This window comes from Alosa sapidissima, chromosome 14, assembly GCF_018492685.1.
Source record: "Alosa sapidissima isolate fAloSap1 chromosome 14, fAloSap1.pri, whole genome shotgun sequence".
In the NCBI taxonomy this organism is placed as follows: domain Eukaryota; kingdom Metazoa; phylum Chordata; class Actinopteri; order Clupeiformes; family Clupeidae; genus Alosa; species Alosa sapidissima.
This window is the reverse complement of record NC_055970.1, coordinates 3,129,929-3,145,004: the sequence shown is the minus strand read 5'-3', so window position 1 is coordinate 3,145,004 and position 15,076 is coordinate 3,129,929. Positions and strand designations below refer to the sequence as shown.

The following is a 15,076-nucleotide window of genomic DNA, read 5'->3' as shown; positions in this document are numbered from 1 at the left end:
TCTTTTAGATCTTTTTATCTACACCCCCTCCCCACACTCCCCTCTCTGTTTTTGTCTCTCTGAGTGTCTGTCTCTCTTCCTGGCTTTAGCCAGCCAGTCAGTCAAACAATGGAATGTCTGATTAATTCAGGGTTGCCTCTGAGAGACCCATGCCAATGTTGAACTCATTCATTTGGCGTGTGTGTGTGTGTGGTGACTCTCACGCATGTGCTTGTCTGCTCTTAGTGAGCTATGTCAGCTGTTCGCTCAGCTGTACTGGCTGTGTTGCTGCTCAGTTGTCTTGGTCAAGTGTTCACCATATATCCTCCCTGCCCCCTGTGAACCCCTCCTCAAAGTAACTGCTTTTTGTCAGGAAGTTAGGCTTGCACCGTTTCAGGTGTGCATTTTACAAATGCCCAGTAAGATTTTCACCTCAGTATAACCTTTTAATAAGCCAATTGTATGGTAAATGAACTTGTAATAGGCGAATTGTTCACCTAGCATAGCTATACAGCATAGATGTATCAAGTCGCTACCGAGAAAACCAGCCATGCAACTTCAAGAACGGCGGTGGCCTGACTAATCTCGCAAGAATCGTGAAACATTACCTTGTCAGTAGACATCAGAGGTGGGACCAAGTCACTGTTTGGCAAGTCACAAGTAAGTCCCAAGTCTAGCAGTCAAGTCCCAAGTAAAGACAGAGAAGGGCAAGTCGAGTCCAAGTCCAAGTCACATCAAAGCCAAGTCGAGTCCAAGTCCAAGTCCCAATCTTTTTCAAGTCCTGAACAAGTCATCAGGTACTCTTCACTTAATAATGCCATTATTAGACTATCGATCATAATTTTAGCACTTCCATCTAATCCACAGTATTTTTTTTTTATAAATACAGATTAAAATATGTTCAATGTTTTTGTCTTGTAATCTTTTACGACATATGCATGCGCATACCTGTGTAATATACACGTGCATACCTGAGTAATCTGTACAAAACGGATAGCTACATGACACTCAGCACAGCTGCAAATATATATATATATATATATATATATATATATATATATATAATGTCTTTCCAAATTGCGGAGCCCACTGTAAGGATGAGTAATAATTTGACTGATTGTATTTCACTGCGCTAGGCCACAGATTTGCCTTCAAACAATTTATTAGGCTGTCTGCCAGTGGCGACTCATAAGGTCAACACTTTTATATTATTTAAAAGATAATAATGACAGTAATTTTGTTTTAAAGTATTCATTTCTAAAGAAATATTACACATTTGATGCTGTTTATCTCATTTGTAAATGGTGCACTGTCACTTTAAGCCCATTGTGTCATTGTGTGCCACTGTCCACACGTTCTCATAATGATCTTTTTTTACCAGCTCCGTTCAAATATAGCCTATGGCTAGTCCACAAACTCAAACGTTGTTTGTGCCACATGTATAGCACAATATTAACAATGATAAGCATGATATTAAGTTGGCACAAACAGCTTTCATTCCCTTGGAAAGAGAAGCATGTATGACATGATGCTTGCTTGACATTTTTTGTGTTTGCAATTAAAAGTGAATTATGAGCCTGGTAGCCAGTAGCCACCTAGCTACAGTAGCTGAGTGAAATGCGTTTCAATCGGCATATCATGTGCTTCATGTAAATAAATTACTGAATACTTCAAGACTCACCAGTTCCATTACACAAGGCAAAGACAACTCTTCATAATATTCTTGTCCACTTTCCAAATCACAGTGAGTGCAGCTATGTCATAGTGGATCTCATAGTTTATAACAGTAGGCCTACAGTAGGCTAGTGAGAACTGGATAAATTCACAATCTCCTCTAATCTCGTATTTGTTGCCTTCACGATTTCCTTTTATATGTTTCTTATATTTAAAAGAAGATATCAATCATCATCAACAATGACAAGCCAGCTACACTGCAAAAAATGAATTCTAACCAAGTGTTATTGATCTTATATTAAAGATTAAAAAATCTAATTTTAAATCTAAAATCTAGTTTTTAGTATGAAAAGACTTACTTAGAGCCCTCTCAAAAGATCATTTTGACTTAATTTAAGAAGACTTTAACTTATTTTAAGGAGTCTTATCAAGACAAATTTGCTCAACGCACTGGCAGACAAATTTGCTTGTTTTTAGGACAAATTTGCTTAACGCACTGGCAGACAAATTTGCTTGTTTTCAAGATAAGATGTCTTAAAATAAGTGAATTATTTTTTAAATTAAGTCAAATGATTTCACAAGAAAGTGCTAGGTAAGTCTGTTTATACTGAAAACAATACCAACTAGTTTTTCTTATCTTGATATAAGATTAATAACACTTGGTTAGATTTTGTTAGATAAGCAGTTTTTGCAGTGTACTCATTTTCTCTCCCTCTCGTGCATGCTTAGATGCGTTCTCAATTAAATGCAGTAGGCTAGCATAAGTTCAAGTTGGATCTTAATGGAGAGGACTCAAAAAGTATCAACTTTATGTAACATGCTGTTGGTGCTTTTTGACATTAAACATTCTCTAACAAGAGTGCAAATCAGTTTGCAGTAAAGCTACTAGTGATTGGCTAAATGTTGGTCCTTCCTCTGTCTCTTGGTGCCCTACACACATAGTGCGTAACGCATGTGGGGGTAGCGGCAGTACTGAACTGTGCTCTGGCCGCTTGTCTCCGCTATTTTTTATTTTTTTTTAGTCGCGGGAAAGCGTCTCTGTGGTGACTGGTCCACGATCAGGAAATTTAGTTTTTGATTCGAGACATGTCAAGTCATCACAAGTCAAAGAGGCAAAGTCCGAGTCAAGTCTCGAGTGAATAGTATTCAAGTCCAAGTCCAAGTCGAGTCGCAAGTCATGCCGAATTCAAGTATGAAGTCATTAAAATCATGACTCGAGTCTGACTCGAGTCCAAGTCATGTGACTCGAGTCCACATGTCTGGTAGACATAGCTTTTTAGCCTGAGTAGCTTTCTATATATATATATATATATATATATATATATATATATATATATATATATATATATATATATATATATAATATATATAATCGCGACTCTAGATGGAGCTCTACAGTAGCCAAAAATACCTAAACCTGCATAGTGTGTCTTTATTATAAACTTGTTAACATGTAATATTCTCCCGATAATAATGTGAAATGGTATCATTCATTCAGGTGTTAAAGAGCAGTTGTAAGCTGGGCCTTGATATCCTTAGTTAATGAAGCTTCGGGGTATATTTCGGGGTATAGTTAATTTTCTTTGACAAGAGAAAGTGCAGAATGCACCATTGAAATATTCAAGGTCCATAGCTCAACCTTTTAACTAGTGGGGATGGATTGTTCTTTTAAAATCGTTTTTCTTCCATACCCACCCCAGTCACGCTCCAAATGAAGTAAATTAAGTGAGGAATATTGATCTTGGCTGATGCGATGAATCACCCCCCTTTATACGGTCGATAAAATGTAAATTAAGTACGCTACAATTTAAAGCCAAATGACACCATAATATGCCTTGGGGTGGAACATTCGTGATTACTTGCCCTGAAGGCCCTGAAGGATTTCGTTGTTTTTGTCCCTCCAGGAGTTTGTGGCTCTGTCAGTCCCGTGTCCAGCATCCCTTTTCCTTGACTGAGAGTGTTCTGTTTGGCACCCAGTTTGTCCACCTTAAAGTCCAGGGTTCTTTGGTATATCATTAAGGAGTGCTACTACACTAGTACCAAAACAAGAACATACTCATGGCCTGTTGGCAGGAGATGTCGTATTTGTCCAACTGCAGAACTGAATTGTCATGTTCTTTCCACAATGGCATGCCATTCAGCTGGTGATGGATGCAAGTTATATCCCAGGATGCATATTCTTTTGAGTTTCAGTCTGCTAAAAACTCTAAAGCACTGTACAAGGGATTCAGATCGGGACACGGCAGACTTGGTGGTTTGGTCGGAATTTTAATCAGGGAACACTGTGACATTTGGAGGTAAAAATCACCAGATGGAAATTCCAGTCTGAGGCACTTAGTGTTAAATGATGTAAGCTTTCCGATGCCCCAGTCTAGTCCGAGGCACTTATTGTTAAATTATGTACGCTTTCCGATGCCCCAGTCCTCCAGTTGTCCTGTATTTAACCCCGCTCACATTTTATTTTTATTTTTTTGTCTCTCCCTCACCGTGTCCCTCACACCCCACTGTCTGTGCCCATTTGTGTCCAATCCGTCCACCTGTTTGAGCACTCTCCCTTCCTCTGCCTCTTTGCCTGTCCTCTCTCTCTCTCTCACCCTGTTTTCCCCTTGTGTTCCCTCTCATGTCTTCCATCTCGATCATTCCCTCCTTCCCTGCGCCCCCCACCCCCCCTCCCTCCCCTCCCCCGCCACATGTCTCTGCTCAGGTCTGAGTGCCATGCAGAATCTGGCAGCGCTGGCAGCAGCAGCGAGTGGCACACAGGCCACGCCCACAGGAAGCAGTGCGCTGACCACGTCCAGCAGTCCCCTCAGTGTGCTCACCAGCTCAGGTACAACCCTAGCAGCCTCACCCCCAACCCTCCCCCTCACCCAACCCCCCCAAACTCCTCATACCGCTCTATCTGCTCTGGCAACCCTAGCAGCCTCACTCCCCACTGGTAGCTGCCACATCTCCTTCAGTCACTCCATCCTACTCTAGCCCTGCTCTCACTGCCCGTACCTACACAGGTGTGTTAGTTATCCACCTGCCTTCATCCTCACCTGTTCAGGTAATCCCCTCCTACCTTAGTCCAGCTCCCACTGTCCGTAGCTGCTCAGGTGTGCTAGGTGCCAACCCACCTTCTCCAGGCCAGGTGTGCTGCATAGCAATGCTTTAGTGTATCAACTGCTGAGGTATGTAGGACAGAATAGCTTCATTTTGCTCACCTGCTCTGGTATTCTTGATACCAATTCTTAAGTGAGTTCACCTGACTATCTGTTACCCCTGCAAGTGTTTCACCTGCTTATGTCTGCATGCTACCACCCCTCCTCCTCTGGCATGGATGTCACTGTGGACTGAATATTTCTGAGGCATGCAACATGATGAGATGCACAAGACAATGACCCACCCTCTCTCTCTCTCTCTCTCTCTCTCTCTCTCTCTCTCTCTCTCTCTCTCTCTCTCTCTCTCTCTCTCTCTCTCTCTCTCTCTCTCTCCAGCGGGTTCCTCCCCCACCTCCAGCACTAACTCCTCTATGAATCCCATGGCTTCTCTTGGAGCCCTGCAGTCTCTGGCCGCAGGTGCTGGGGCTGGCCTTAACATGGGCTCTCTTGCAGGTGAGCACACACACACACACACATACATACATACATACGCGCGCACACACACGTGCTCGCACGCAGACATGCTGACATAAACAGTGACATCTGTAACATCAGTGCATATGATTTTCAACAGTATGCACGAGAGAGTTGGGTCGGGGCGGGTAGACGCAGCCAAACGGGTGTAGACGCAGCCAAACGGGTGTAGACGCAGCCAAACGGGTGTAGACGCAGCCAAACAGGTGTAGACGCAGCCAAACGGGTGTAGACGCAGCCAAACGGGTGTAGACGCAGCCAAACGGGTGTAGACGCAGCCAAACAGGTGTAGACGCAGCCAAACGGGTGCGAGTTTTATTTGAAAGCGGCAGAAGGGCGTGGTGTCTGGGCAGAAGGGCGTGGTGTCTGGGCAGAAGGGCGTGGTGTCTGGGCAGAAGGGCGTGGTGTCTGGGCAGAAGGGCGTGGTGTCTGGGCAGAAGGGCGTGGTGTCTGGGCAGAAGGGCAGAAGGGCGTGGTGTCTGGGCAGAAGGGCAGAAGGGCGTGGTGTCTGGGCAGAAGGGCAGAAGGGCGTGGTGTCTGGGCAGAAGGGCAGAAGGGCGTGGTGTCTGGGCAGAAGGGCAGAAGGGCGTGGTGTCTGGGCAGAAGGGCGTGGTGTCTGGGCAGAAGGGCGTGGTGTCTGGGCAGAAGGGCGTGGTGTCTGGGTAGTGGGTGCTAATTGGCTATCAGCTTTCTATCGTTCTCAAAATAGACCTGAAAGTGATGCCGTGATATTGTTCTCTCTGTAGTTGTTATGATAGTATATGTGTGGAAGTCGTCAATTATTCATATTATCGCTAGAGCGATACTTGTTATCGGTATAGTTATCGCTCTTGGTGTGAACAGCCCTTTAATGTCATTTTGGTCTTGGGTTGGAATCGGATCTTGTATATTCAGCATTGTCAACTAATGCAGTTTTGCTCTGCTAATACTTAATTTGGGAGAAATTGGGTGTTTGTGCATGTGTATCTGGATGTGTTTAGGAAAAGTGAACGCATATTCTCTATATATATCAATATTTAGCATTTCAAAGAGTAGAAATGGTTAGGGAGGGAATACATATACCCCTGTGTATGAGGTGCTTGAATGGGATATAGACACCCCCACATGACTGACATACCGTCCCCCCCCTCAGCAGGCATGGCAGCGCTGAACGGAGGTCTGGGCAGCGGAGGTCTGGGCAGCGGAGGTCTGGGCAGTGGAGGTCTGTCAAACGGCTCGGCCAGCACCATGGAGGCCCTGACCCAGGCAGCCTACTCGGGCATCCAGCAGTACGCGGCTGCCGCCCTGCCCAGCCTCTACAACCAGAGCCTGCTCTCCCAGCAGAGCATGGGCGCTGCCGGCAGCCAGAAGGAAGGCAAGTGCCACCTGGGGCTCACTAGGGGGGTGGAATGGAGGGGGGAGGGCGGGTAGGACACTTGCATGGGTCAAGTGTATGTGTGTGTCTGTGTGCATCTGTGTGTCTATGGTGGTGGTTGTAAGTGTCAGGGCCTACCAGGACGTGGACAGGAGGGGAGGGTCAAGTGCGAGTCATGTTTTATAGGAAAGTTAACATACTGTTAGCATTTCAGTTTGTATGGTAATTTGGAGGGGAACGAAAAAGAATGTAAAATGTATTTGACTTCACTGTGTTAGGAAGTGGTGTTTGTCAGAGGAGTGGTAGTAGTTAGATATTGTGCAGCATGTCAAGTTAGCAGTTGTGCATGCTCCTCTTAACACCCCTCTTAGGGTTGTTTGTTATACAGCAATTGGTTATACTGTCAAATGAAGGATAATAGTGAAATATTAAAGGTAAAGAATGTCAACAGATTCAGGCATTTTGTGAAATGTGAAAACTGTAGGATAGGACTAGGATAGCATATTAGCCAATGCATTATGACTGTTTGTTAAGGATTCTGTCTTGTTTTAAATCTGCTGCAACAGCAAGCGGCAATCAGAGCACCGGTAAGAGACCCATCCTGGCTTCCTGAAATGTTCATTTCTATAGCACTGTTTTCCAACTTATTTCCATAAGATAAAAGGAGATCCGTTAAGAAGGTTCTTCTTTTTCCTGCCCATAACACTTCAGAACCAACCCTTCCTTACGGGGGTCTAGGTGGAACTCTTAAGTGTTCTAGATTGCATTGTTAGCGTTCTAGATGTTCTAGATGTTTTCTTAGCGTTTAGTACCAATTATGTGGGTATAATCGAACACCAGTGACACTGCGTCCAGATGCATAACCTTTTCTCTCCCTCCTCTTCCTTCATCTGGCTGAAGGTCCTGAAGGAGCCAACCTGTTCATATACCACCTGCCCCAGGAATTTGGCGACCAGGATCTCCTGCAGATGTTCATGCCCTTTGGAAACGTCATCTCGGCCAAGGTCTTCATCGACAAACAGACCAACCTCAGCAAGTGTTTCGGTGAGTCGAGCCAGCACAGGTACAGAAATGCCTTTCAGCTTGGCTCTGCTCTGTCCAGATGGTCCTTCAGCTGTATCTGAGATTACCCACAATCCTGCTGTGTGGATCCAGAGAGCACTCTGCAGAGCACTGCACTGCCAGTCTCCTGTAGTGCTTTGATTAAGTAGGCGTGTATGCGTGTGCAGTACTGGATGTGTGCATGTTCCCTCCAATGTTATGTGGTGAGGTACTCCAGTGTGATGGTGTGTGTGTGTGTGTGTGTGTGTGTTCGTGTTCATAGTACTGGATGTGTGCATGCTCCCGCTCATGTTATGTGGTGAGGTACTCCAGTGTGATGGTTGTGTGTGTGTGTGTGTTCGTAGTACTGGATTGTGTGCATGTTATGTGGTGAGGTTGGTAGTATGTGGCTTGTATGATTTATGTTTGACAGGTTTGTGTGTGTATCTATGTGTCCCCTTGTGTGGGCACCTACACCAGTTATTAACGTGCTTTCGCTCGTTTCCACTGCAGGCTTCGTGAGTTATGACAATCCTGTGTCGTCACAGGCGGCCATCCAGTCCATGAACGGCTTTCAGATTGGCATGAAGCGGCTTAAGGTCCAGCTCAAGCGATCCAAAAACGACAGCAAGCCATACTGAGCTTTGCCCTCTAATGGACTTGGTTAGGAATGTTGTTTTCTGGTAAGTGGAGTGTGGAAAAAAAAGACCCCCCCCCCCCCCCCCCCCTTCCTATTCTCCCTCACCCAACCACCCCCTGCTTCCCCCCCCCCCCCCCCCCCCCCACTCCCTTGTTTACGCACGGCACTGGATCTCCAGCTCTTGGGGAACTCTTCTCTTCTCCCACCTCCCCCCATTCTTTAACCCAAACAGACGGAGAACAGCACACTCAGACACACAAATAACAAACAAACAAACTAAAAGAATTCTGAGAAATGGCTTCTTCCTTACATTCTTTATTGCGCCTTTCAGTTTTCTGTATTGTATTTTTAACATGGCTGTATTTTATTTTGTGTTTTTTTTTCTTTTTTTTTTTTCTATCTAAGCTTTGGTGCCATATTACAAGTTTGCTGTGTAACCGTTTGGAGTCCGAAGAAAAGGATGTTGCACGATGAAATGCCAGTGGCCAAAACAAATTTTCCCTGCTGAAATTGCCCTCCCCCCTTCACCCATCCAAACCCGATGTGAATCCTAATATCTCCCCCACCCCAATCTCTGAACTATTATACGCAACCCCACCCACCCACCCCAAGCCCCTGTCTGCCAGCCAAAGCTGCTCTTGTAGTGAGACCAGGGAGTCCTGCGTCATCACTGAGGTTATGTCACATGTTGATCACTGTTCAGTATCCAGTCTCACTGAAGCCTTTTCTTTCACTTTTCATTTTGTTTTTGTTGTTTTTTTTTGGGGGGGGTGGGGGTAGAATTATTGCAAGGTCTGTTAGTATTGTTTTTAAGACATTTAAGAAAATATGTTTTATTTATTTATTTATTTATTTATTTGTTTGTTTTTTTTTTCTGCCTTTTTTTTATAACAAGAAAACTTGAAGTCATTTACAAATTCAGATCCAAGTTTTGGTTATCACTTGTTATGAAACCTTTTTATGTGAAGAACACTGACAGTATTGCTTGCGGTCAAGATGCAGTATGCAGCATAACGTAAACCTAGCTGGTCTTAAGACCACAACTGCCATAATGGCTAATTTTAAAGTAAATGAGTATTTCAAAATGTACATAGGTACCAACTCACACACACACACACACCATCACTTACTGTTCAAAACATTGGGACCCCATTGGGACGGAGAGAACAGATAATGTATATAAACTATTACTATTCTAATTATGATCATTATTGGTTATTGTTATTGACTCTTTTAAAGTACTACCCTGTCCTTATGCACTGGCAGTAGCGAGCTCTTTCATTGCTGCTGTGTACCGTTGCCCATGTCTGATGCTGCTTTGGACAAAAAAGAAGATTCTAGAAAGAAGCCAGGCAGATCTCTGGTGTTGGCTGTATAGACTGAACTCTAACATTTTTACTTTTACATTCAAAACACTCGCTCGAACATTCCTCACCTGTAAAAAAAAAAAAAAAACACCAACAAAAAAACCCTTCACCCACCCTCTTTTAAGACTATGGTCCTCTTGCTGTCCATTTGTGTTAACCTTCACCAGTAGCACCAGATCAAGCGTTCCTAGCCATGTTGCTGTCCACGCTCCTAGCAATAACGACACCCAGGAAAGGATGCTTACGAGTCCGCCCCTGAAAGGGTGGAGAATAGGACGGGACATACAGAATGAACAAATCGCTGCAAAATCGACCCCTTAGTTAGCTTATTGACCCCTCTTTGTTCTCCTCACATTTTGAGGGTTTTGTTTGTTTATTTGTTTGTTTTGAGGCCTTTGGTGCTTCAGTAATAGGTCATTCACAGCAAGAGCAGTTGGCTCTGCATCTGCCTGGCATCACCAGAAAAATCACATCTGCCAACACGTCCACTCATATATTGCTAATCTCAGTTTGGCATTTCTGATTGGTTCAGAATGGTCTGAAGTATATTTTCATTGGTCAATTCTGTCAATTAAATGTTCTCATAAACAGCAGTAATCACCAGAGCTCTTAGACTGTCACAGTCAGGAGAGGAGTCTTTTTATAAAACTGGTCTAGAAACAGTTGTCCAGATGTATATTAAACTATTATGCCTTTTCTATTTTTATAGAGGTTTTATACTTCTCCTGATTACCAGGGTTATTTATTGCCTAAATTATTTATCTGCATTCAGAACGCAGTTGTTTGAAAAGTCATTAAAACTTCAACAGTATTTTGTAGAATTCTAATGTGACATTTTGTGATGACATTCACAGATTATGTTCAGACTTGTTTGAGCCTTTTCATTTCGCAGAGTGGTGCGTATACTGTATTCATTTTTATTTTGGTTCAGTGAGTGAACAGAACTACCCTCCTCCCCAGTTCAGACCTGAGCTCTCTTCGTACCCTTGCCCCCTACCCCCTCTCTTCATACCCCTTGCCCCTCCCCCACCCCAACACTACCTCCTCCAAGCTGTCAGTGCTTGGGAGGTTAAGAGCCCAAGCTGCCTCCCAAGCCCACCTGTGCCTGTGTGAAAGCACCTTAATAAGGTCCACTGCGAGAGACAGAAGGAGAGTCAGGAAAACCAAACATGTCCCAGTTCAGGATAATGGCCTGAATTGTGGCACAATTCAAAGATTTGAATTTTGTGGGAGAACTGATGGACATTTTTCTGTCTTTTCTTCAAGGAATGACTACTAGTAATAATATCCGCCACCCTTTTGTTTTTATCCTGATTCTAAAGTTAAACCTTTTTTTCAACAAAGTACAGAGTCATGTCGAATACGCAGAGCTGGAATTTATAAAGAGCGGTCCTACAGCCAAAAGCAGTCGAGGACACAGTGCCAAACTCGGTCAAAAACGCTCTTCTGTTTACCACATGATAGGGGCTATTCATATAGAATTATACATATATAAATATATAGTCTTAATTAAAAGTTGTGTAACTTGAGATGTACTTGTGAACATTTGAGATTTACGTCAGGTTTAGAGCTTATTTATTTATTTATTTATTACACTGGAGTGTGTGTTTTGTTTTTCTCTCTTTCTCGTCTGTTTTGTGGTTCCGAGATTGAAAGGCAACGTGCTTTGCTAAGAAGAAACAGTGCCCCAGTGTTTTTTGTGACGCTACCTGTAAGGGTAGTATTGGGGAGGAAATAAGACTACCCCAGTTTCCTACAATCTAATCTAATCTTTGTGGCGTGTATGTGTTTGTGTATTAATATATCCTCATGGAGAAGTCCCATACAATTCAAAATTTGAAGCACAAAAAAACCCCCAAAGCTAAGGATATTTCAGCTGCAACTGAAAACGGTTGTCGTCATGACGACAGACTTCTGGCAGACTATCGAAGCACAACATGTTCCTCTTGCTGCTGCTGCTGCTGCTGCTGGTCTGTGGGTCACTGTCCTGCTGGTCTGTGGGTCACTGTCCTGCTGGCTGATATCCTGAATCCTCAGTTTGATATTTTTAGCAATCAGTGAAGTTGAGAAGTATGAATTATTGTGATTATTATTTTGATGATTATTATTAGTAATTTCTTTTTCGGGGATTTGGTTTTACTAGCTGTAGTTGTACCTGTGGCCCAAATCGGGTATGTTTTTAGCGCAGCCTTGTTCTGTGTGGTGTACGGCTCTGTGTGGTGTTCACTGTGGGCACATAGTCTTGTGTTTTGTCTCTGTGGTGTCGTGTACTGTACATTCTCATCTTAACTGTTCGTCGGCATGTCGTTCGTGTCGTCATCCCCACCCCCACCCCCCACCCCTGTGAACTCCCCCACCCCCTCTCTTCTCTCCCACCCCCTCTCTTCTCCTTTGCCCCATGTTGCATTCAATGTTAAGTGTTTTAGGTGATGTGTGTATGTGTTTCTCCCCTTCCCCTCCTTACCCCCATTCTGCAAAGATAATCGTTTCTGATTTTCTTTTTTCCTGTCTCCCTCTTTCCTCTTTTCTGTTGTGGCCTTAACCTCAGTTTGTTCTCCCTGTGTTTCTTTTTGTTTTTATTCTAGATCTCTCCGTGCCCGTCTGTTCATCACTTGCCTAGCATGTCGATGTGACGTCAAAAGTTCATCGTCCAGTCCGTTGTCCTCTGCGCTTCTCTGACGCTTGAAATTTCACCTTTGACCCCTTTTTTGTTTAACTTTTGACGCTTATTAATTATAATAGTTTTTTGTTTGTGGATTTTGTGTGTTCATCTATGTTGTTGTTTGTGCTGCCAAGGTGCATTAGAAAGACTGCTAACTCTATTAAAAAATGTATAAAGTTACATGAGTATTGTTACGAGCAAAAAAAAAAAATCTATTTTTCTAGAACTTCCGAACATAACCACTAAATTTTGCAAAAGCGTTTTATTTTCATTTTGTCACTTTGAATTGCCTTTTTTGCTTCCATTTTCTCCTTTTAGTCCTCATTTCCAAGCAGTCTTTCCAGTGCCCTGTTTTTTTTAGTTTCTGTGGTGTCTAAAAGCAGCCAATCAATTTATAGAATCACCTTTGTGTGCGTGAGTTTTGTATGGGTGTTTTTTCCTCTATCTCTCGTTTGTTCTCAAAGAAAAAAGTTTTTAGGATGTCTTTTGGTCACATTTTGCTGATTCTGAGGGTGATGTTGTAATTTTGTGCTAGGTTAGTTGGCATGGTGTACTTTGGGAGTTTCCTATTAACAAGAGTGGGATCTACACTACACACGTGAATTTGCCTTTCTTCTTTCCTTTCGTGTGTCGAGCCATCACAGGCACATAATGTTCTTCATTTCCTGCCGTGTGAGGCTCAGCATTAGGTTGAAAGCACAGAACACAGCAGAGTTTTGAGTTCTTCGTCACTGTTAGTGGAGTATATACGGTATATCTAGCCTGCATGTTTTTTTTTTTCTGTAACTGCACTGAAAACCTCAGTATAATGTGATTTTAGTTTATTATCTTTTTTTTTTTCTTTCCAAAATCGAAAAACAAATAAACTAGTGCCAAAAGTTTTGCATGTTCCTGTTGGTCACATTTTTCCTCTGTCGTCACCTGAGAAGTTCCACTGGGCAAGAGATTACAGTGAGTTTTACTGATGTGATGTGACCGATCTAAACAGGCAGGCAATTCCACCCTGCGTGCGCGCGTGTGCCTGGGTGTGTGTGTGTGTGTGAGTGTGTGTTTAGACTCTTGTCCAACTCTCACCCAAAACCACCACCAACCCCATAGAGAGGAGTGTGTTTTTAGTTTTGTTTTGTGCTGTGACTATTGAAGTGAAGTATTTGTATCCTTATTAAGGTGTGTTCATATTTTTTTTTTTTTCTTTTCTCTAAAAGATGTGCCTGTGGAGTCTCTCGACCAAAACACACTACTAATAATAGAACCATTTCTCCAACGCACGTCCTTATATCACGTCTGCAACCAGTTTACAATTTACTTTCCCAGGATTCACTTGATTGCCTTCTATATTACCGATATGAGATTTCAGTTCAGATCAGATGTATGTATCAGTTTCTTTTCAATTGAGACTAAAATCATGTCATAGCTGGTTTAACTGCCACCTTTTTTTAAAGTCATGCTATTTGCAAAAATCAGCCAATCACGCAAGTCTCCAACCTCCCAGTAGCATAAACACATTCCCATGTCCCTGTTAGTAGTCAGTGGTCTAGTGTCTGTATCCAGAGTTGACACTGATGCAGTTGTCATCTCAACACGAGCATTCACAGCATCACATCACCGCTCATTGACAATTCCACAGCCACTCTTTTTTTATTATTATTTTTTGTTTGCTTCTATCCATGTCATTTCATGACTGTTGTGTTCTGAAACTGGCATATTTTGTTTCTTTCTCTTTCTCCTTTTTCTTTTGGACATCCCACAGCTCAACAAACCTTCTCATAGATGTGTAAGACTAGAGTTGCACGTGTGTAACAGTGATGGCAAGCATTTGTTGTACTGATAATTGGATTTTAGATCTTTTCAGTTTATTTTCAGGTTTTCCTGATACTTTTTCTGACTATAAATAACCTGTGGGATTTTTTTATCATTACTATTACTGGTACAAAGTGATTGTATTTAACGCTAGAATTTGTACAGTTTTTGCCTTTTCTACTAGGACAATGTTTCAAAATGTGAAATTTAAATTCAGTTTAGTGAAGCCATGTAGATCTTGCCACCATGACCAAACTTACGTCTGTACCATAGATGAGCAAAAAGCTTTACTTAAAAAAAAATATCAAATTCTGTTAAATTCAATTACAATCTAGTGTCTTTGTTGTTTTTAAGTTGTGTGATTTTGATGTGACGAATAGAGAAGAATGAATTCATTAGTTGGCCAACAAAACCATTTGCTTTTTAATGTTTTCTGTTGAGACTTTTTTATTTTGAATGGGATGAGACAGTTATCAAGATTTCACATGGATGTCTCCACAGGAATACAGCTGAGTGCACACCCAACAAAGCAGTACTTTTGTAAACCAAGTGTGTGATTCCTTTTTGGTCAGTTTGTTTATGTACTATTAAACTGTTTGAGAAAATCCACAATGGCTGTCACTCAGAATTTTTCCTCCTGATTCACACAAAATCATTCTGTGATCAATTCTGTGATGCAAAATCTAGCCCATATTTAGTTTATTTGAAACTGTGGGGCCAAATGTGATTTTAGAGGTGTTACACAATGTGGAAGTATGACAGAGGCCATTACATCATGCCAGCTGGTATGATGCCTTTGCTTGCAGAGATTTAGCATGGCGCCCTCTGCTGTGTGTAATTTTAGACCAAAAAGCAAAAACATTTGACCCTTTTATGAGTCATTACTGGGATTTTGAAAAGGAACTGGGAAAGTCTATGAAGGAAAGAAAGAAAGACAGATGGTGA

The 15,076-nt window shown here is 42.6% G+C and overlaps 1 protein-coding gene across 11 annotated transcripts in view; it reads left to right on the top strand.

The window, feature by feature from the left end:
* celf1 (cugbp, Elav-like family member 1) overlaps positions 1-14,740 on the top strand; it is a 39,821-nt gene extending 25,081 nt beyond the window's left edge. For 3 of the 11 annotated variants that reach the window (XM_042061080.1, XM_042061078.1, XM_042061075.1), the window contains 7 exons: positions 4,358-4,480; positions 5,130-5,246; positions 6,400-6,621; positions 7,188-7,208; positions 7,522-7,665; positions 8,176-8,345; positions 12,255-14,740. In XM_042061080.1, the coding sequence (XP_041917014.1) occupies positions 4,358-4,480; positions 5,130-5,246; positions 6,400-6,621; positions 7,188-7,208; positions 7,522-7,665; positions 8,176-8,303 (755 nt within the window). In that variant the 3' untranslated portion in view covers positions 8,304-8,345; positions 12,255-14,740. Of the gene's footprint in view, positions 1-4,357; positions 4,481-5,129; positions 5,247-6,399; positions 6,622-7,187; positions 7,209-7,521; positions 7,666-8,175; positions 8,346-8,707 lie in introns of all 11 variants that reach the window. The other 8 variants (XM_042061081.1, XM_042061082.1, XM_042061083.1 and 5 more) reach the window with 5 other exon arrangements.
* Positions 14,741-15,076: the final 336 nt, after the last annotated feature.